The following is a 24202-nucleotide window of genomic DNA, read 5'->3' as shown; positions in this document are numbered from 1 at the left end:
TGTTTAGCAGAATGTTGACCCCAGTCACCATTCACTTTTACTGCATCTTTTCTCCATACAGTGAAGTGACTGATGCTAGTGTATGAAGTTTAATGTGTATATACATTTTTATAACAAGAACACTGATCTAGAATCCAATGTTCTGCCTCTTATATTTCACCCTAAAATGTAAAGATGAAACGATCATCTTTGGATAATGGGATACTATCAATACAGGTGGCATTGGGTTCTTATAGCACTTCTGTCTTTTTATTTGTCAGCTGTTTGAGGTGTCATCTTCGAATGAGTGGAAATCAATCGATGTCAACAGTTATTTTCCAGAGAGTGACGATGAAATTAAAGTCATCGTGAAATGCAGCACCTGGTCGTCTGACAGCACGCGTGTCATTTGTGCTGCTAGAAATGCCGTTTTTGTAAGTACATTTTTGTGTGTATGTGTGAAATACAGCCCCGTATTAAAAATAAAAAGGTCTTGTAATAATGTAATTGGATGCACTATTAAAATAAAACATGATCATAAAATATTAACTATCCCAGCTTTTTATAACAATATATTTTCAAACCGTAAGGAAAGATTGTGGGTTTCCTCTAATCTCATGGTTGGTATAACAGTGTCATTGTGTTTAATGCGTGTGTAGGTGTTTGATGTAGCTACGTCAGACATGCTTTTAGAGATGAGGACTAGTCGTCTGAGCACAGTGCAGTACTGCCACGCATGTCCCAACACCAATCTGCTGGCTGTCGCTCTTTCCCATTACACTGTAGAGGTACATCACATGACAGACAACACTCACACGTGTTTAAATTCAAGGCATGAAATGCGTTTGGAAGAAGAATTTTATTTTCTCATGTTAAGACTGTAAAGAGGCATATATTAAAATTAAGTGTCCTTTCAAAGTTTGATATGTCCCCTACATTTATGGTACAAAACATACCTACTTATTCTTTATTATTACTTTCTCCACATTCGGGAATATTTGTAAAGTCTAAACTATTGACACTATGAAATGTATCATATTCTTTCAGAAGTTTACATACACTTAGTTTGAAGTCATTAAAACTCATTTTTTTTAACCAATCCACAATTTAATATTAGCAAACTTTAGTTTTGTCAAGTTGTTTAGGAGATCTACTTTGTGCATGACAAGTAATTTTTCCAACAATTGTTTACAGACAGATTGTTTCACTTTTAATTGACTATATCACAATTCCAGTGGGTCAGAAGTTTACATACACTAAGTTAACTGTGCCTTTAAGCAGCTCAGAAAATCTCAGAAAATTATGTCTCCTATTAGACAATTAGCCAAGTAGCTTCGGAAAGGAAGTGTACTGAATTGGAAGTGTACCTCTGAATGTATTTTAAGGCCTTCCTTCAAACTCAGGGCCTCTTTGCTTGACATTGTAAAATCAAAAGAAATCAGTATGATGTGTTGAATGAAATAAATCATCCCCATCTATTATTCTGACATTTCACATTCTATTTATTGTTTTCTCCCCAATTTGGAATGCCCAAATCCCAAGTCCTCGTGGTGTTGTAAAGACTTGCCTAAATCAGGGTGGCGGAGGCCGAATCTCAGTTGCCTCCGCGTCAATCCGCACATTTTATCACGTGGCTTGTTGAGCGCATCACCGTGGAGACATGGCACATGTGGAGGCTTCACGCTATTCTCCGTGGCATCACGCACAACTCGCCATACACCCTACCGAGAGTGAACCACATTATAGTGACCACGAGGAGGTTACCCCATGTGACTCTACCCTCCCTAGCAACCGGACCAATTTAGTTGCTTAGGAGACCCGGCTGGAGTCAATCAGCACACCCTGGATTTGAACTCATGACTCCAGGGGTGGTGACAGGATGTGAATTGACATTTCACATACTTAAAATAAATTAGTGATCCTAACTGACCTAAGATGGGGAATGTTTTCTAAGATTAAATGAGTTTAACTGTATTTGGCTAAGGTGTATGTAAACTATATATGTATATATAAGAACTGGAGACTGCATCTCAAGTTAGTGTACAGTACCGTATCTTATATTTACTATTCTTTCTTAAAAAAATAAAAAGAGGTACTAAAGAGTGTTTGTTTGGTTTTCAGCTGTGGAATTTTGAGACCAGTAAGAAGAAAGCTGAATGCAATGGTCACCTGAGCTGGGTTCACTGTGTGCAGTTCTCTCCTGATGGTTCACTTCTCCTGTCCACCTCTGATGATCAGACCATCCGGGTAAGATAGTTCTGGTACCTCTCATCCTGTTGCTATAATTTTGCAGTTATTCTTTGCAAATATTGACCTGGTGTCACTACATGTGTTCCCAACTTTGGGTAGCTATGGGAGACAGACAGGGTTCACACCTCTTCTGCAGTGGCACTGAAGAGAGACTCTGATGTTCTCTTCTCCCAGAGTGATGTTACAATAGTGGCACCCGACAGCAGAAACCGATTACAGGTACTGCCCACCAGACACCTGCAGACTGTGTTCGATCTCCCTAAAGGCTGAGCAGAAGAGTTTTGGTTTCAGTCTGAACATTTTATTTTTCTATGTATCATGCACTGTTTTTAAATGAGGGATGTCACTATGGTGGACTAGTTGTCCAAAAACAGACAGCTGTGATTTAGAAGTTAAATGATTTGCAAAAGTTGCATCTTTAAATTTCTCTTCTTTAAAGCACCACCGCTACAGCTACACACATTCAGCCACTGCGTCATGTCCCACACTTTTTTTTTTTCACAGCATGAGTGTTACGTTTTTAAGACATAATGTCCGATTCCATTACAGTCCATTGTTCTGTTTTTGAATATTAATATTCAGCCGATTTATGTAATGTTTTCAGTGATGAAATATTTTCTTCTGTCCCAGCGTAATATGCAGACAACTGTAAGCCAATCATAGGTTAATTTTCTCGAAAACTGTAAACACTGTGTCTTTGTGGTGCTATAAAATGTCCTATGTTTGTTTTGAGACCCACTTAGACCCGCCCACACAACATTACTCAACCAATGGTGTGAGTTGGGGGCATGACTATCTGACTCTTTGAACAAATGCAGACTATAAATACTGTGTATTCGGAAAGCTGTTTTGAAAACTGTTTATTTTTGCGATTCCTTTCAGTGTCGCAGAAATTATATACTTCAGCTTAAAGGTTGCACTCCGTAATATTTGTGTCTGTTGCGATGACACCTAGCGGCATATATGCAGCATTGTGTAAAAACAAAAGTTCTCAGTTACCAATACCATTGTAGAAATGTGCTATTCGCAGTAATCCATGATTAATTCATTCCGCAAGTGAGAGCTTCCACTTACAAGGGAGAATATAGATGTTGAGATATACAAGCAATATTCGGCTGATCATTTGATCTCAACATGGTGGTGCTCATGAATGTGCACCTAGCACCAAATGACAATACAGCAACTTTTTTCTAAGACTGTTGTGAGTCTTCAACTGATGTGAATGTACATAATTTAGAATTCTAATCTACTTTTACTATCTCTTTCTGTTTCATATTTTAACAATTAGCAATTGGAGTGCACCTTTTAAGACTAGTTGAATTTTTCTAATAGTTGATTTTGAAAATATGTAGTTTTGCACATTACTATTGTGTATATTGTATGTGTTGTAATAAGAGTGTGTTGTGTTGTGGGTTGACAGGTTCGGACTGGATCAGCTGTTTTGTTCGAGAGCGAGGAGTTTCCGTCTAGGATTCACTGTACTTGTATCTGCAAACATGCTCCTCTGATTGCCCTAGGGGCTGAGAATGGAAACGTACAGGTATCACAACTGTCTTATTCTAATATTATATCTGTTTTATTAGGGTGTTGGCTGAGACCATCTGGTTAGTTTGGGCATCCTAAACAGTAAAAACATCCATCTGGTTGCTTAAGGGTTTTAAAATTAACCTTTGGCAATGAGATTTACCACGGCTGTCAACTACACTTAACCCTCTAACTCACTCTTCCCTTTTACAATGCCATCTCTCCATTTTCCTCTCTCTGAATGTCACAGTGCTGAAAGTGAGTATTGTCCTGTAGTATAATGGATGTGACTGGTATGTTACTGGTGGGGAAGCCCAGAGGTAACGGTTGACTGATGCAATGAAGGTGTGTGTGTGTGTGTGTGTGTGTGTGTGTGTGTGTGTGTGTGTGTGTGTGTGTGTGTGTGTGTGTGTGTGTGTGTGTGTGTGTACAGCAGGCTTCACCTGAGCTTCTTGTCCATACTTTTACATTTATTACAACCCTTAACGCTCAACCAACATCGTTTTATTTAGATCACTCCTCTCTCTCTAGATTGTTAATCTTCACCTTCTATAGAAAGATAGGGAGACAGAGAGAAGAGTGAAAGAGCAGATAAATGAATCTAAGATCAAATGAATGATACGCTTCAAAGGAATGTTCCTTTATTGTAATCTGCATTACACAAAGGTTTCACATCTGCAGTAATGCATGTTCCATTATTAAGCACCAGAGGGTGGCAAAACGTAATGGCACTGGCAAGACATGGCAAATGCAAAAACTAAACGATTAAAGTTCGATTAAAGTGAAGGCAGTAGGTTTAGTGATTCATTTCATGCATGTTTTTTTCTGAATTAGAGCTTGCATAGGTGAAATGGCAAAATACAGAGCTGGACTAAGCCACACCTGTTCTCTGTGTGTGTGTGTGTTTTTGTGTGTGTGTGCGCACTCAGACAGGAAGAGTGAAGGTTAGACAGTTTCTGAAGAACATTGTCTGGAGAACCCTGCGCCTGCTGAACTTGCAGCATGATTTTGTGGTGGCAGTAGGGCTAGAGACAGGTACAGTGCAGGTATGGTAAGGTGTGTGTGTGTGTGTGTGTGTGTGTGTGTGTGTGTGTGTGTGTGTGTGTGTGTGTGTGTGTGTGTGTGTGTGTGTGTGTGTGTGTGTGTGTGTGTGTGTGTGTGTGTGTTATGGGTCCTTTACACTGACAACAATTTGATTCGTTTTCTGTTACCAATTGGATACTAGAAAGTTCCTGTTACCATTTTCTTCAGTGAGTAAAAATGTCCAATAAATCGAACTCCCTGGGAACGGCAAGAATTTCAGACCCTTTTTTGACTATCCCTATAGAGTTTGTGAGAAGAGACAAATCATGTAGAACAATGTCTTAACTCACATTGACAGTTGCTGCATCACATCACTGCTCATTTGCATAAAGTTAAACTTTTTCAACTTTGTCTAATACCAATGAGTCACTGTCAATAGTCTGTCAATTATTTAGTTTCAAATCATTATTGCTTATTAAAAATAAATGACTTCTGGTTGCTTTGCTGCAAATCTCTGTCAGTGTGAATGCCCCTTTACTCAAATAAGTTCAACTATTATATGGGCTTATTTTGAAGCAAATTAAAATTTGCCCAGAAAACACAGGGTTTGAACATCAGTTTAAATATCAGCACTGGGATTCAAATGTATTATTTGTGTTATTCTGTACACTTTGCCTTACACGGTGCTGGATGTTGCTTTGTGAAGCTCACAAACATACTTCTAATTTACTCTCCAAAAACACAGTGTACGCTCTCGTGGCCCCAGGTGGCTTTTGTAGTTTGCATTTTGAAGCTTTAGGTGATAAGGAGAGGAGCCGTAGTCAGTCTGACCTTCCTGACTGAGAGGGAGACTGAGAACTAACTCGTCGCTTATAAACAGCCTTTAAAAACACATTTACATAAGAAAGGAGACGGAATATGGACCTGTTAACCGATGAAGTATGAGATTGTAGATTTAAATGGGTGTAATGAGTGGTTCAGGCTGATATCTAAAGGTTATTTTGAGTTCAGTGCGGGGTGCAAATGTCTGAAGTCTTATAGCTATTGCATTAATTATCAGATAAAATGCTTGTTAATTTTCTCTCTCTTTCTGAAGCTTTCCGACCTGATCTGTGGGGCAGGCCTAATTAATTTTATTCAGAATATGAAATTCAGAAGTCAAGTTCATGTCTTTCATTTTTCTCTTCCAATGTCTTTTTGTCTCTGTCTTCTATTTTTTTTTTTGTCCTCTTTAAATACAGAATATTTTTTTTTTGTGTTTTTGTTTAATTTTCTTTTTCTGTACTTTCCTTCAAATTCTACTCTATCACTGTTATTTGAATTTAAGTTCTAAAATAGTGTTTTTCCCTCTCTCTCTCTCTGTCTCTCTCTGCAGGTGTTAGAGGTTCCGTCTGGAAACTGTCTAGTGAATCTCTCGGGTCACACTAGAACAGTTCACGACTGTCAGTTCACTGATGACGGTCAGACCCTCATCACATCCTCAGAGGATTCCACTGTTCGGGTAATTCATCTGCAACTGTTTCCTATCACCATGGAAATGAGAGAAGAATACTACAACATTTAGCCTGTTTAACACGTTTCCATTTCAAGTCATATTCAAAGCAGTTACATTTAAAACCATTTGATACTATGTTGATGAAACTTCACATCTAGATTTTATGTTATGTATTAATCTTGATTTCATAAAGATCAATTTATCTTTATGAAATTAGAAGCAAGTTTAAACTATTCATTGTGTCCTAGTCAGACAACTAGTCATGTCGGCCTTAAAGAAAATCCACTGGTAATTATGATTTTGTGGTATCTTTTGATTTACAGCTCAACTTGTAAATACGATCACTCCAAAACGACTTGTTGAGCAGCATCTCACTTTTTATGGAGGGCAGTAAAATAACACGATGCCTAAAGTTCTCACATCACACCTAGTTATTTTATCCCATTATTAGTATTTTTTACTTTTATACCCTTTTCATTTGCATTGTTTTTGCTGGCTCTGTGGAGCATTTAGTCTCTGTTCTCAAGTGATTTGCAGATGCAATTTAGTAATCAATGGGAATTTAGTTATTTAATGGGAAGTTTGAGGCACTGGGTTTTTACAGGGCTCATTGATTTGTTTTGTCATTGTTTTCTCACGCTGAACTACAGGAGCTTGTCATTAGTTTAGTAATTGATGGTTGTGAACAGCTGCATGCATATTCAAATTAAAAACTTACAAAGGCATTCCAAGTGCATCCAAACTAAAATAAAGGATTGTAATATCCATGAAGGTTACATTTTTTTAAAAGATTTTTTAAGTCATATTATTTTAGTTTTAGGGAATTTATCAAAAATAGATTTTAAAGATATGGGATAGATAGTGGGATGGGGATAATTAAAGGGATAGTTCACCCAAAAAGAGATGCCTCATCATTTAAACGATGTACTGGTACAATACATTTTCATAACATTTTAGTAGATGGAGAAAGAATGCTCTCTGTCTCCTTCTGTAGGTGTGGAAATGGAGGACAGGTGAGTGTCTGGTGCTGGAAGGTCATAAGGAACCAGTCAGGAAGTTCCACCTGTTGAACTCTTCCTCTCCTCGTGTACTTTCATGGTCGTTTGATGGCACTGTTAAGGTGAAGACAACATCTAAGATTTACTTTCTTGCAGTTGCATTTGAATGAAGATAAAATGTGCATTTTATAATTAGAAGGATGATGTAAAAACCTAATTAACAGTAGCTCTTCTATCAAGCCCAAATTGTCACAGAAATCACTGTATTAACAATATTCATTATGTGATGTATGTAGTTAATCATTTGTGTTTTTTTTTTTTTTGTTTTTGTTTTTTTTTTTTCTCAAGACCTTAATGGCAGTAGACATTTTTTAGCATTAACACTGTTATAGTCAGGGGTTCCGTGTAACATATTGCTTTGCATTATGTCACTACTTGTTTAGAAAAAATAAGGTGGTTTGGGTTTTTGTCCGTTGCAGGTTTGGGATCTAAACAGTGGAAAGAAGCTGCAGGATCTGGTGTGTCATAAAGGAGCTGTCTTGTCATGTGACATGTCTCCTGATGGACGGCTCTTTGCCACCTCCTCAGCCGATATGACTGCCAAGGTCAGATAAAGAGAAAGAGATGAAACCGATTGCTATATCAGATCAATGTCAAATGAAAGGACATTCTACCAAAAGCAGGATATTGAAGGGAAAGGTGGATGGGAAAAGAGAACATATTAGATCTGGGCTCTAGCTGTGCGAACACCTGTTCCTGTTACACCAATAATTTGTTTTTACTCTAGGCGTGTGTGCGCATAAAGATGGTCTTGATTGTCTAGTAGTCAACTAGTCAACCAACAACCGATCAGTGAGGTCGACTAGTTTACCTAGATTTTTATGTAAAAAACAAAAAATTGTTTTAATATTTGTAATATTTACCCCCTTGAAAGCACCACCACTATACACGAGCATTTTTTTTTAAACATCATTCAATTAATAAATAGTATTATTTTTGAAAATGTGCCTCGAAATTTTTCTATTGCGCTCCGACAAGATCTTTTTAAATGCATGAATGCATCTTATGTAAATGCACCCTAAGATACATGTCCAATTGGGGTCAAATGAACCCCAAAACAGCCTAATTACACAGGGGTTCCTTAAGACCAATTAGTCAAGTTGTCATTTAGACAACCCACCAACTAATGGATTAAAAACATCTGCAGATTTGCACAGGTGTTATAAGTGTGTATTGGGTAATCTACATGGTATGTACAATTTGACTATCTGGAGCATCTTTACTGAGCTCAATGACGTCATATGCAGCCAAATACTGCCTAATTAGCTTGGTGATCCTTTGTTCTGGCCTTACACACACACACTATGTGGTATGTATCAGAGGTCAAAGTCAAGCCTGCTCCTCTGAGAGGATAATGAGATGAAGATCTCTCACTCCGTATGATGTCGCCTCAACCAGAAGAGCTTTCTAATGAGACACCATGTTCAAGTCTGCCAGAACACCAGAGTGAGGAAGAGAAAGCATACAGCAAAGTGAAATTTGAGAGCTGATTAAAGAAATAATAGACCTTCTTCAATTAATGCCTAACTTTTGACTAAAATTAGAAATGGAGGATAAATCTTAGTTATAAACTGAATGGGACAAACTTGTTCAACAGTGATTGCCTTACATTAGAGAATAACACCAAACAGGACCCCCCCACCCCCCCTTCTGCCATTTGCTTTTGTTCAGTTTGTGCAGTAAAATGGTGTTTAACTGCTCTTTTTGTCTCCTCAGGTGTGGAGCACTGCCTCATGGGAAATGCTGTTTTTGTTGGAGGGACACAGAGACTGTGTTCGTAGCTGCCGTTTTTCGTGGGACAGCAAGCGGCTTGCAACGGGTGATGACAACGGAGAAATCAGGGTAAACTGAGCCACCAGGCTTTACAGGAATTTAATGGCCCAATAAATAGATAAGGATTTTCAGCCGACACACGGACCCCCAACATAAAAAAGCTAAATTTGCTTGTTAACACTTTAGATTTACTTTGTTTAAAAAAATACATAAATTACATAACATTATTACATTTATATAATTATTTTCCAAAATGTTTTAACTCTGAGGCCGTTGAAGTTAGGCGCGCCACGACGAATGGAAACGAACACATGAATGTCTTAAAAATGTACTAAGAGGTGCTAAGAAAAAGAAGCATGGCCAAAGATGTCCTTCTAGCACATATTTACATAGAAAGCTATTTAAAAACAATTCACTGTGTGAACACCTCCTTACCGCAATTCTTTCTAAATGCACAAGTATGGCGAAAACTGAACACTCGTTAAACGCACAAATCAAAAGACAACACAACAGAAGTACACTACTACACAACAAAATGACAGACAGCAGAGGCAACATGGAGAACAAATAGAGCTGTTAAAGTTAAGTAAAGAATAGAATAAAGGAAAAAATCGAGAGCAGACAGAGGAAGATTTACTTCTTCAATATCATAATCCCCAAAACTCTGCATTCATCTTCATGCTGTATCTTCGCCTTCCTCTCGAGTAAAACGCACCTGTCGTCTCTGCCAAACTGTCTCTCCCTGAGCATCTCCTGATGCAAGACAGGCCCACTGCTCAGAAGTGTAAAGAAGAAAGAGCTTCCTCATCAATTAAAGATGCTGCTCGGAGAGAGAAAGAGGGAAATCGTGGAAGCGAGAGAAAGCCACAGAAACCTAGAGAAAGAAGCTGTTATAATTCATGGCCTATGGTGCTGTTTTTCAAAGCTCAGTCCTTTTATTATTTAACTTTGTTTACTGCGACAGAGAAACAGGATGTGCAATATGCAGACTTCAGTGTGTAAGATATTAATCAGGCTTTACTACCTCTAAATCAACAGATTCATATATTTACATTTGTCAAATCATATTTTTTATTTTCTTGCAATACATTTTTTTTTATCTAATTCATCTGGGGGAAATATTATTCATCAGGCATTTTTTTGTTTAGTTTTCCACCCTCTCTCTGAGCCTTGTATAATTAAAAGGTCACTTTTTGCTGCTGTGCCTTAAAGAAACGGCCTCTTCATGTGTGAAATGATGTTTAAACATGGACGATTATGTAATATGCACTGTATTTAGTGCATATTACTAGTCTGATGTCAGACTAGTTTGGAAATAGTAATTTATGTAGCTTAGTTTAATCGGACCCACGTTATATTAGGTGTTTTTAACTATGCACTTAAGCATTTGATACAATGTACTTATTATGTACATACGTGTTGTTGCATTATACTTCTATTTAAAGTACCTGCATTTATTTGGGGGCCTGTGTAGCTCAGCGAGTATTGACGCTGACAACCACCCCTGGAGTCGCAAGTTCGAATCCAGGGCATGCTGAGTGACTCCAGCCAGGTCTCCTAAGCAACCAAATTGGACCCGTTTGCTAGGGAGGGTAGAGTCACATGGGGTAACCTCCTCGTGGTCGCTGTAATGTGGTTCTCGCTCTCGGTGGGCCGCATGGTGAGTTGTGCGTGGATGCCGTGGAGAATAGCGTGGGTCTTCACATGCGCTCAACAAGCCATGTTGCTAGATGTGCGGATTGACTGTCTCAGATGTGGAGGAAACTGAGATTCGTCCTCCACCACCCACGATTGAGGTGAGTCACCACGCCACCACGAGGACTTGGAGTGCATTGGAAATTGGACATTCCAAATAGTGGAGAAAAGAGGAGGAAAAAAGTACCTGCATTTATTTACATCTGTAGGTACGCTGCTATCCTTAAACCTAATCTTAAACCTAACCCTACCCCAACCTTTACCCTAAACCTAACTCAATCTCCATAGCATCAATGGAAAAGACGCCTTTAATGCTATTTTGAATCTACTTTGTATTGTTCGGTGTGATTGTAATTTTGTTGATAATGCCTTGCTCTTTTGATGCATCACTGAAGTGATGTTGTGTTATTTGTGTCTTTAAGCTGTGGAGCACTTTGGATGGCGCTCTCCTGAAGATATGTTCCCGGGACACTAAAGACTCCATGGATTCTTTCCACGGAGGCTGGGTGACCGATCTTCACTTCTCCCCAGATAATAGAGTACTTGTTTCTACAGGAGGATACATCAAGGTACACACACACACATTATATATGATAAGGCAGATATTTGCCCAATCACTCATATGACCGAGACACATTATCATGTCAGAAATTGAGCGAGACTAACTTTCATCAACAATGTCACGCATTATCCATCATTCATTGGAATTTCTTTATTAATTTACTCCGAGCTGTCTGTACATTATGTAAGTGTCACAGCTCTAATGATGTTTCATCATGCATCAATCCGTCAGTATATCAAATGTGTCTGTGTCAGGCTTCCTGCTAACCTCTGAAGCTGCTGCATTGGAGACCTGATAATAAGCTCTGATTGATCACTAGCTGTCCTCTTTTAGGATCCCGCTGTCTGTTATATCAGATGATAAATTAATCCCAGCCGTTGATCTTCATCAGACTGAACCAAACCTGCTCTAAATCTGTTGTAAGCATACACAGAAAGGAGGTGCATGAGACGCAAAACACATTACGCTGTGCCTGCTGCTAGAGGAACACTGTTCTGTTGTGATTTGTGAATTTACAGCCCCCGGAGGATCCAGTTATACATTAGAGCGGATATTGTGTGAAACTAAGTCAGTTTTTCATTGGAATGGTGTGTTGTGACTGAATTGTTTCCTGTAATGTGTCCCTGGGGATATTTCAACATTTGCTGTCTATGTTGTGTCATTTGATATGGACAAAACAGAAAGGCTTGGTATTGTAACTAACTTGCATACAATACAGATTTTGATTAGTACAGTTTAGAACATTCCACATTAAAAGCGTTTGCAGACAAAAACATCTCATTCGTTTTGGTGATAGTTAAGACTTAATTTCTGTCACAAGTTTCATCTTGTGCGTGTAATGACTCCGGGCGGAGACATCACAAAGTTTCCGCTGTTCAAACAAGTGTTTTTGCTGGTTTATGCTGTATTAATGGTAAATGCGTTAATCGCGTACTTTAACATTTTATAATTAATTTTGACAGTATTAATTGTGATACATGTAAAGATCCAATCTAAAGTGGTCTATTATAATACCCTAATTAGATCGCAACTGAAACTGTGCAAAATAGAGTGAATCTGGAATCCGTTTATAATCAAAAGCTAAATGGCTAGCGTTTGTCTGGAATGGTACCTCATAGAAGTGGCTCTTATTTCAGAGTTAAACAACCTGCTTTTTCATTAAAGGAATAATACCCCCCCCCCCCCCCCAAATGAAAATTTTGTAATGGGTTATTCACCCTCCTGTCGTCCTAATCCTTTGTGACCTTTTTTTCTGCGGAACACAAGAGGAAATTTCAAAGAATATCGCTAATTTCCATATAATAGTAGTTGATTGTGACTCACTTTAAAGTTTAAAAACATCCCAAAGTATCAGAAGTTGTCCATGTGATTAATATGCCATATTCCTAGTCTTCTGAAGGCATACAACCACTTCATATGATGAACAGACCATAATTTGTGTAATTACTCACTCAAATAAAATAAAATCATTGTTCAACTCCTCTACACAAAGCTCAAATCAAATATGGCGACAAATCAATACCATCAAATAGACCTGTCGTGATTATTAAATAACCATCTGATTGCAGTTATTTGATCTACCCGCAGTTAGTGATCTAATCAGTTGAATTCCAAGTCCAAGCGTCACTGAGACGCCCGTGAAGGTCAATCAGCTCCTGTCCAGAAGAGTACGTGGAGCGCTCTGATGCGTGCTGTCAGCAGAATCTCGCGCAAAACTCATGAAAAAAAATTGAAAAAGTATAAGCCTTGATAGTGAACGCTCGCGTGAACGGTTTCACTCCAAACGATCGTGTAATGACAAATGTTCCTGGTTTGTACACACTGTGTTAATGGCACGCAAAGAGGAGACGCACGCTTACTCTTTTTCTGTGGAGTGATAAAATTATGAAAAGAAATCTCAAAGGTTTTGCTTCATGACAAATAAGGGCTCATGGGTTTATTCAGAGCATTTAAATAACATGTGAAAGTGAAATATTTTACGATTGCATAATATAATATACATTTTATGTGTGTGTGTGTGTAAATGCTAAATTGACCAAAACTAAAGTTAATCAAAAAGAGACACCTTTTAAGTTTTTAGAAATATTTTTATTATTTTTCATGTCATCCACACATTTTTAAAGCCTTAAAAGGAAATCATAGTTCATCCCTATTTTATTATTTGATTTATATATTTGAAGTTGTTTGTTTGAAAAATGTAAAAATGACAAAAAAAAAAGCATACCTTGTTGATTCTTTTGCATCTCGTGACCAATCATCATGACTCGACAACCAGGGAGGTTTGACTATATTGATGTGGTGTTATATTGGATTTGTGCTCTGTTTACATGAGTTTACAATGATGTGATTTGAGATTGAATAACAACTTAAATGTTGTCTATTCATCATACAAATGAATCATCTGACTTCAGAAGACTTGGAATAATTTAAATTAAAAAGTTAAATTAACTTCTGTTGTACACTTCTGGTGCTTTTTTAAAATGAGTCATTAGAAAATGTTATTGAATGGAAATCAGAGATTGTGACATGCTTTAATCTTTCACCTTTTGTGTTCCGTCTGGTCAAAAACAGTCATGGTAGAAAATGATGGCAATTGTTTTTTTTTTTTAATCAGCTGGGGGAATAATTGACACATACATACATAAAAATGATATTAGGGTCTAAAGTATCAATGCGATATCTTGAGAAAAGAATTGCAAAAAAGCTATGTATTATTACATCGACACATACCGAACAAATGGTCAGACTTTGTTTGGAGCCATGGCCTAGAGCATTGTGTTCATGTGAGTGACACAAGCTTCTGTGTGGCTTGAAAAACATTTTTTTTTTGCCTTTTCTGGCTTTATTAGCAAGAGAACAGTAGAGAGGTGACAGGAAATGATAGGGGAGAAGAGTGGGAATGGGATTGGGAAAGGACCTCATCGACTCGTACACTAGTCACCCATGATGCATCAGCATTATATGTCATGAGCGCAAACCGTCTCAGACACTCGCAACATTTTCTAATCCCGTTCTGCCCTGTTCTATCCATTATTTCTTGTCTGGTTTATTATTGTATCAAAATTGGTAAAAAGTCCATAGATTAAATAAAAATACAAAAATTGTTCTAGTTTCACAATTTAGAGGGACTGTTGCTAGACTTCATTTGCTCCATAAAACTCCTGGTTATAACCTGTCATTCAAAGAGGTTTGAACCTGTCAATTGAAGAGGGTTATATATATATTGCTTACCTGAGCTGGTTGAGCATGGCTCTCTGTTTCCTTTGAGGTGTTCTGCTTCCCTGCCGCTGTCATGGATCTCTCTCTTTGATGTCTGCCTTCTGCCGTTTGTCATTGACACATTTCTATTTGCAGAGAGCCCTCAGCGACGCTTGCTTGTTCTTTCACACATTATGCAGTTCAGCCCACCTGGTTACCAAAACTCCATTGGATTTGACTGTCCTGCTACATCCACGTTAATCTGCAGCTACTCAATGCCTTTTTTGTTTTGATCTTTCACTTTAGGCTCTTGGGCAGTCTGGCTTGTTTGTGAGGCTGGCAATGATTAAATTGGTATTTGACATTGGCATTTTTTGGGACTCATTTCCCGATGTCCTACAAGAAAGTAATATTAATCTGTCGTGTTAGTGAGGGTTCTGTCCTCTCCGTGTCTGTCCTCTGTCTCGAGTCCAACTCTTTTTATTGACTGATAACATCTGAGCAGGGTGTCCTTTTTAAAAAAAAAAAATTTATTTATTTTTTTGCTTTCCATCAGTCTGCATTTATCTGTATGTCACCTTTCCATAACTTCGATGGATTGCCGGGTTGACATGTCTCATCCTTCTTTTTCCGTGGTTGGGCTTTAAAAAAAAAATGCATTTAAAAGAATAGAAAATAGTTGTCTATTTATCTTCTATTTTGTTTCTACATATAGATATGACATTTATTTATTTGGCGGACACTAAAGCAAATTCAAGGTAAGAGTATATTTACTGTATAGGCTGTATAATAATTCCAAATTTACTTTCAGCTGTGCTGTTTAGAACACCACACACACACACACACATACACACACATACACACACACACACACACACACACACACACACACATGGTTTCAAATATATGTTAGTGAAAAATATATATTTTGCCATTTGGGAGTTTAAGAGCGTTCATGTGTGTACGTGTTCAGCACTCCAAAACACGGTTTGCCGTTCACTCTGTGAGGTAAATGTTTTCGGTGAGTGATTTATAACGGCTTCTGTCTCCATCCCTGTGACGTTTAGCTTTCTCTAACAAAAGACAAATGGTTATTGTAGCAGTATTGTGACAGTATTCTTCTGCACGAGACAGAAATATTTCCTGGAGGAGAAGAGAAATGGATGAGGAGGTCAGCCAGGATATTACACCTTTACTGGAGAACATGCTCGACTGCAGTATATCACACTGTCTCACTCTTTACCACACAGCTTTGTCTGTCCTCTGGAGGGTTATGCTGTGGTTTGGATACTCATAGTAATTTACACACATCAGCTCCAGGGCATCCAGACCTTCACCTCCACCAAACACAACGCTTATATCATAACACTTTATTGCTCCGAGTCCCACGACAACTTTCAGCTGCAAATGAGATACTCCTATTTCCTTGGTCTGTCAGATAACAGTGTGAAAATAAGCTGTTTGATTATGTTTTATAGATGTACCTACTCTTGGGACCATGGATCTCAGTAGAGGGGATTTGGTCGTGCTTTTGGGTCCAGTGTGCGAGTTCAAAAGTAATTCCACCAGGGAGAGTTCATCTCCCACTGCCGTAATGGTGTTTTAGCACAGTCTCAAGAGTGTATACCCATCCACAAAACAAGAGTGATTAAAAGAGGAAAATAATATTATTTGGAAAGAATTGATCGTTGTTGTGGAATATATGCAACTATTAATCGAATAGTTCACCTAAAAATCAACATTCTGTCATCATTTACTCATCCTCATGTTGTGAAAATCATGTTTGATTATTTTGTGGAACACAAAATTAGATATTTACAAAGTGCGGCCATCTTGGCAAATCTTCTGGCATACAATTTTTATTATTGGAATGCAAGTAATTCATATCTCTTTGAATGCGGGAAGACCAAAACCTTCAAAACTGTTTACACTTAAGTTTCAACACAATATATAAAATTACCAATACAATCTTACAACAATGGCATCATACATTTTGCTTTCTTGGATCAAATTATAATGCTAAAAAGTTTTATTTTTCATGCTGGTCAAGCTACTACTCTTAAAACAACTTCAAAACGAAGTAAAAAAAAGTCCTCTACTAAAAAGGCAATTGGCTCTGAATGGTGGGACATTGTTACAGATATTCAGGGCTGCAGGTAGGAACTCTTAGGGGTTGGTTGGTTGGGGGGGGTGTTGCGGAAAGTTATCCAATCAACATGCAATACCCAGATGTCTTTTGTGATTGCACACTGTCTCAGTGTTTCTATCTGTCTCCCGCTGAATGCATTTAGATGTGCTCTGCATTATGGAATAGCATTTCTGTGAACCAAACCTCCCCCCATTACAGGCCCTCCTCAAGCCCAGGACAAGAGGTCCAGTTGTACCCCTTATCAGCGGCCTGCTGATATTTAGCTGAATATCCAAGCTGCTCTTCACAGTACAAAAGTTGATTGTGATCGGTGGCTTTCAAGCTCCAAAATAGCAACCTAAAAGTACTCCATACAACTTGTGTACTATATTCCAAGTGTTCTGAAGCCATACAAAAGATTTGTGTGAGAAACTGACTGAAATTTTTGTTATAAAGTGACATGACCGTCAACAATTGATGACAAATTTTTATTTTTGGATGAACTATCCTTCACTATTAAAACCGCCTAACTTTTTATCTGTGTAAAATGTGTTGTCAGACTTTGGCCATTGATAAGACCTTGAGTTCAGATGTACCTTTAACAAATCTGCATGTATGGCACCTCATAAACACATTCTTTGAAACCTGAGTGCAGTCAAGACCGAACACCATGTGTAAACCCAGCAGAGATTTACAGCGGAATAGAGAGAATCAAGGATTTCAAAGCCCACCCAATTGTAATGCCCATAATGACAGTACTGTGGCTTTATCTGTTTGATAGTGATGTGAATTGTGACCTACGGACACAAGCATACACATACATACTGGTGCTATGGCCCAGTGGTTTTGTCATGACCCTGGAAGATAACCTGTCGGTGTGTGTTTACACTGGAAAGATACTATGGAGGGTTGACGGCACAGTATACACACTATTTCACACAACACATACACATACACACGCACTTTGACCAGTAGAGGATTTCTCTGTAGAGAGAAGGGAGAACAGACCACAGACAATGAGTAGAGGAAGAGAAAGATGGAAAAAGTGAAGACAAATGGAGTGAAGAGATTGTAGAAATAAAGAAAAATAGTTATCTGTACATAAATATTTCAGCATTTTGGAGTCTCAAATAAATAATTTAGCCTATAATTACAAGGGGGATTCTTCATTTCTATTATTTTCTTATCTGCTTAGGGGTTGATGTATTGTGCCTCAGTTCTGCATTTTTACTAAACCCACAGTGTTCAGAGTCTAAGCTAGCTTTTGCTGGGGCACCATTTCAGAAGAAAACTAATGTATTAAACCCTTTAAAGTCAAAGTGAAATCAAAAACATTTTCCTCTGTTCCCTTGGGCACGTCACTCAAATCTACAGCTCCTTCAGGGTTAGAGAATGACAGGGACCACGATTTTGACCCTCTGACCCCTTTCTGCTTTTATGTGTGAAAATGTCACATCTCTGTAGGAGATTTTCAAGTTTCCCTGCCTTCAGAGATAAAATTCCCCCACTGTGTGCAAAAACACAGCTCTATTTTTCACTGTTATCATTCATTCAACACATTATTCCACCCGGAAAGATTTATTTTTCATCTTATACCTGAACATTCTCCCCTCTACACCCTCATTTGTGGTGGCTGTGGCTCAGGTGGTAGAGCGTGTTATCCACTAATCGCAGGGTTGGCGGTTCGATTCCCGGCCCACGTGACTCCACATCCAAGTGTCCTCGGGCAAGACACTGAACCCCAAGTTGCTCCCAATGGCAGGCTAGTGGCTTGCATGGCAGCTCTGCCTTCATTGGTGTGTGAATGGGTGAATGAGACGCAGTGTAAAGCGCTTTGAATACGGCTAAGGTTAAAAAGGCGCTATATAAGTGCAGACCATTTACCGTTTTACCATTCATTCTCTTGTTTGAGACTCTGTGGTCCTGACAAGTCTGGTTTCCCCCCTTAGAGATCTTTCTAGATCTCTTCTCAACCAAATAGTCTGTTTTATCCACCCTGCCTTTCTTTTATTATATTTTAAATGAACGGTTAGGACCTGTTAAATTTATACTGACGACGCCAATATAATTATGCTGTCGGTCAACCAAAGGACACGCTGAGGAACTTTGGCCTTCATTACGGATTCTTGATGTCCTTGTCTGCTGTCTTGCATTATGATGCGCAATCATGCATTTGGAGATGATTAGAAGAATAGATAGACTAGAACAAGGTCAGGTCTATCTTTATGTCTCTCCAGACTGTACTACGCTCAACACTGTCTCAGAAATAACAGAGAGTGCCGATTGTAGAATAAAAGACAACAAGAGAGACCGAGGGAAGAGAAAATAGAAAGGAAAAAAATCTAGTGGGATGAAAGTGAGATGTGGCCTTGGGTTAGTCAATAATTTAAATAGGTCTTGCTTCTTTCGTAGTGACATTTTCCACCGGGTTGCATAATGGCACTTTTTTGCCTGTTCTCTCGGACTGCATGTGCATGTAAGCCCTGAGTTTACATGTATTTATATGCTTCACGCATACTAGATGCTCCTATGATTCTTATGTCCCCAGATTGTTAAGTTTATAGTTTTTAAAAGTGTTGATTAGACAGAAAAGAGCTTCTCCATCTGCTGCCTTATTTAGTCTGTTGTCTTTATGCTGATGATGGCAGGGTGTCTCTGGCACTGAAGATTCAGACCTGAGATGCAGTAGAGTTTTTGTTTTGTTTTTTCATTAATTTCTGTTTCAATAATTGAAATGGGTCACCTATGAGAACTTGTTTTAAAACGTCAGTTCATATGCAGCCTGTGCTTTAATTTGATACTGTATACGCTTTCTGATCACTACAGGCCCAAAGGGTCTTTTCACACTGCGCTTAACCCTAGGTTAACAGCTTTAAAAACCCTGCTTTTAACCCCAAGTAAAGCAATGTTTCACACTTGTAATTTTGAGAGTGGTTTAGCACTTTTAACCCAGGGTTATGAAACCCAGCTCCAGAGCAGGGTTAGCACCACAATTGCTATGCTAAAGGCATTTTGATTGTGAAACGATGTGGTGTTGGAATGTTTCAGAAAGTTGTTTAGCAACACGTAACCAATCATATAATGCCTCGGTACTAATATTCATGCACTTTGTTCAGTCGCTGTAACTTTTATGTGGTGTTTATATTCTCTGTATGAGGGAAACCAGAAATGTTGAACAGAGATGGCAAACGCTATATCTGGCATCATGAAGACAGTATTCCGTCTTTTCGTGACATATCAGAAGACGAAAGACAAATAGAGCTTATTTGCTTGGCAACATTTCCACCGATAAATAAGAGCATTAACTTGGGGTTTACGAATATACGGTATAATACCTTGGTGTTCCTATTGAAGTGCTCAGAGAGTATAGATCAAATATATTTGAAATTATTTAACCATTATCACTCTCTGCTCTCTTCATGACAATTCTGCCAGGAGGATACATTATACATGACACATTGGAAGCTTCCATTGCCCATAATGCCACACCAACAGTAGACTATCCTGTTCTATTGCTGCCATAAATTGTATTAGTTACATACTGTATTTAAATATCTTCTGACTGTTACATTAAAGCAGCGTGTGGTGTTTTTTTTTTTTGTCCTACTAATTAAAATCATCTTTTGTTTATGACCACATTCATATGTAGTTTTGGTAACAATAGCATTACAATAATAATTGTGTGATAAGTTAATGTTTATACCAGTGGAAATAAAGTAGGACATCCATTGGTAAAGTCTACTCGAGCTTACAGCTGATCAGTCTGTGCTTTCTGCACGTCATTTTAGAATGTTTGTTTGTTTCAGTGCTTCTAGTGTAGACCACCTCATGCCATTGCAGCATGTCATGTCAACAATTCGTTTGCTGTAGATTGTGTTAGAAAAGATACAGCAATCCGATTCAGAACAGTCTAAAAGTCTGTGCCGAGTTTGGTGGATGTAGCTTAAAAGCTCTAGTAGTTATTCAAAAAATTGTGTCTTGGTTTAGGGATTTTGGAAAAACCATAATCGGCTTAAAAGTGTAGAACAGTATGCATGCAGGTTTCCTGAACACTCCCCCCATTTTTCAATTGTCTGTCCACAGTAAGCTGGGATATAAGCAAGTATGTTAACATTGAAAAAAAAATACACCCATCACCTATTCTCAATATTTTGGTAAATTTCCAGTGTTTTTTAGGCAGTCTGTTGTTGAGAGAACAGGAAATGGGTGTTCCAAACATATGATCTCAACAAATAATTCAATGACTCCATCACCATCTGTGTGGGCACGAATGGATGACTCTGTTGTGATGGAGTTTTCAGCCTAACTTTGTATATGTGTAGCCCAGAGGTAGCTCTTGCCCTTTTGTGCTGACCCCATCACCTTTTTCAGACTGTAGAGGCACAGCAAAGTCTATTTTAACTGAGACGCTAGGGATGGAATTTTTTTTTTTGACAAGCAATATGCTGTAACTGCACACAGCGATTGTGTCCCTTTCTGGCTGTTCTATATTTGGAGATTTGGTACACTGGGCAACAGACTTTTTGAAGGTGAGTAAATTACAACAGAATTGTCATTCCCTTTTAAGTTGTGGAGAGTCAGCCCGATAAATGCAAATGAGAGCCATTAGTTCACTCAAAGGGTTGCATGATTAATGAGTCTGTTGGGGGGCTGTGTTTGTGTGTCTGCATGTGGAGGCTGTAAAAACAGGCACAGTGGTTCCAGGCATCTGTTGTTGTCGCTGATGGTTTGGCTGGTAGCTGTGTGGTGGCCTTATTTTCTCAGCGTGCTGAAGTTACTTAGCCACTTTACCCCTCCAGTATTCTGACTTATTTTGCATGTCTGTTAACATACTTTCTACAAGATTTAAAGGGACTCACCCCACTGTCTGTATTGGGTTATATCATGTTTTACCATTTCTATTTCCAATTATAGTATTACCCAGACGACTTGTACATTTGAATGGTATATTTTAGGAAAGAAGAGTTTCCTTTTACAAATGCGTATAGGGGTATTCAAACTGGGTGCCTCAAGCGGGTTCATGGAAATTTTCAGAGAAAAAAATTTATATAAAATATATTGAAATGTTAACTTTGGTAAAAGCCAAAGTTGGTATTATTACGGTTTCATTCTGCTTGCTGAATGTATTTTTTGTTATTGCAGTGGTGGAGCGTGGAGACTGCAGAGGCCCTGCAGACGTTCTACACAATGGGAGCCAGTCTGAAGAAGATCCACGTGTCACCTGACTTCACCACGTTTATCACCATTGACAGCATCGGGATCCTTTACGTTCTCCAGAAAGTTGAGGGAGGAGGGATCTAGGACTTTTTATTGTTTTAATTGTTCTAAATGTGTATGTACAATCCTGGAAGCATTTTTAAATAATTTTAATGCACTTAAGTTTAATATTCATGCACACGAAGAACAGCGTTTTCTATCTAATTCAGTCGTAACATTTGGTTATGAGCTTTTGAAAATGACCTGCCTTATGGGTGTGTCATAATGTTGCCTTACAAAATCTTTTCTTTTCTAGGACAATCTCTCTCTCTTTGTCTCTTGCCGTCGTAATAGAATGCAAGTACTACATGACCCACATTAACAAAACACGTTCTGGCATATTCATATCTTCTTTTTTTTTTTAGAGATTATAAGCAACCCTTTGTTGGTTTCCCTCCGAGCCCATCCATTCCAACTGATGCCTTAATATCTCTAAAAATATATCCGAAACAAGCATATCTTTGGTGATGTGCCTTCATTTTTCTTTTTTTTTACAGTTTTGTACAAGGCTCAGGTTTGATCAGGGATTTGTCAAAAGCAGACTGACTGGCTTTAAAAAGGCTTACCAATTAAACCTGGCCTTTGAGGTACACCGTGTGTGAATTTAAATTGTATGTACAGGTGCACTAAAAACAGTCTGGAGTCCTGGATTTAACACAGTAGGTGGGCAGGCAAGTTTTTTAGGAAGACGTATGTGAAAAACACAAAAAATGGAATCGGTCATTTCTACTTTCTAAATTAGTGTTATTGTGTTTATGGTGCTTGTAAGATAAATGAATGAAAAAAGATGGAAATTCTGTCACTATTAATCACTTAAGACGATTAGAATGACATGGGGGGTGAGTAAACGACAGAATGCAAATTTTTAGGTGAATTATTACTTTAATGATGCATGACGTCACCCCATTGTACTAAATAGTTCTTCAACTGTCTTTTTTAAATTGTTATTTAAAATGTAATTTTTAAAACACTTTTCAATGTGATTGTTGATGTTGGTCTTTTTCACTGGTTTCTTATGACATTAAATTTGGTGTACCTGAGGTTTTGGATTAAATGTAAATATCTTGCAAAATGTTTGAAAAAAATGCTTAAAAAATGTTCAAATGCAAGGCAAAAAGTTAAAGGATCAATTATAAATGTGAGCGAAATGTGGAGAGAGATTGAGAAGGAGAGGGGGCAGAGGGCACTCTAATGGCTGGCATTGCTGACGCAGCAGTGGTCACGCTCCGTCTGTTCCTGACACTTCCTGTTGGCAGTTGGCTGATTCGAGCAGAGAGCACTGTCACATCCAAATGACATTCTTAAACTGAGCTCAACTCAACACTGTACACTGCAGTTTACAGTCAGAGATTGAGGAAAGCATGAAAAATCTGAGGTGTATAATAATATGGGTTATATTTCAATTTTTTCCTAATCCAAGACTTTCCTAATCCAATGATGTTATGGTCTTTTATCTTTTCAGAATGGGCTGTGTGGGAGAAGGCAGTGGAAAAATATACTTAAAAAGCAAGACTTCAAATACAGTTCATTGTATAAAGCAGTTTTATCAGCACTTTCATGTCATCAAGCAATATTTTATATTAAGTCAGGTTGTAGAAGCATTATTGCATCATATATTGCATCGAATTTGAGAGTTTGAGTAACTTACCAGTGTCCTTGCTGATTACAATAATATAAAATGCATTGATTGATTGTTAGTCTTTAATTTAAAAAAAAAGTCTGCGCAAGTGAACTCATGGCAGCTGTACTGTGCAGTACACTATTGGGGACCTTGAAAACTTGGTTTTGAGACCGGTATAGCTAAGAGTACATCACTTAAATGTTAAAAACTGTAGCATCTTCTCTGGTGTAGTAGATGGCACTTTTGTTGAGTATATTCATTAAAGCCTGCGAGTTCAAATGTTGCTAAATTATAGTATGTTTTAAAGACACTTAAATGCATAAAATGCTTTCATGGGCATTGCTCCTGCAGCCAGGGGGACCAACCAGGTCTTTTGCCTGAGAATCCAAAGTTTGTGGGTTTAAACCCTGCAAGAACTGATCAACCTTTTCCTTGAGCAGGTGGATTATTCCAAAAAATTGCTTTTGACATTTTTTTATATTAATTGCTTGGCTTAAATAAATATACAGGTATTTATTAATTACATAAAAAGATCTCCATGGCCATGATAAATCAGATAATGAAGGGATCATCAAACTATTTCCATTATTGTTGGTTGTACCTTACTGTGAGTCATGTTCGATATTTTCTTGTAGGTCAT

The 24202-nt window shown here is 38.1% G+C and overlaps 1 protein-coding gene across 2 annotated transcripts in view; it reads left to right on the top strand.

Annotated features, from left to right (window-relative positions):
- Nucleotides 1-23428, top strand: part of apaf1 (apoptotic peptidase activating factor 1) — a 37122-nt gene extending 13694 nt beyond the window's left edge. Inside the window, exons 17-28 of one of the 2 annotated variants that reach the window (XM_052119001.1) lie at nt 261-413; nt 639-767; nt 2101-2226; nt 2329-2448; nt 3650-3769; nt 4683-4799; nt 6152-6277; nt 7266-7391; nt 7749-7874; nt 9046-9171; nt 11220-11366; nt 21828-23428. In XM_052119001.1, the coding sequence (XP_051974961.1) occupies nt 261-413; nt 639-767; nt 2101-2226; nt 2329-2448; nt 3650-3769; nt 4683-4799; nt 6152-6277; nt 7266-7391; nt 7749-7874; nt 9046-9171; nt 11220-11366; nt 21828-21986 (1575 nt within the window). In that variant the 3' untranslated portion in view covers nt 21987-23428. The remainder of the gene's footprint in view (nt 1-260; nt 414-638; nt 768-2100; nt 2227-2328; nt 2449-3649; nt 3770-4682; nt 4800-6151; nt 6278-7265; nt 7392-7748; nt 7875-9045; nt 9172-11219; nt 11367-21827) is intronic. The other variant, XM_052119002.1, reaches the window with a different exon arrangement.
- The last annotated feature ends 774 nt before the right edge of the window (nt 23429-24202 follow it).

The sequence above is a fragment of the Xyrauchen texanus genome, chromosome 45, assembly GCF_025860055.1.
Source record: "Xyrauchen texanus isolate HMW12.3.18 chromosome 45, RBS_HiC_50CHRs, whole genome shotgun sequence".
NCBI classification, from domain to species: Eukaryota; Metazoa; Chordata; class Actinopteri; order Cypriniformes; family Catostomidae; genus Xyrauchen; species Xyrauchen texanus.
This window is presented reverse-complemented; position numbering and strand designations above follow the sequence as displayed.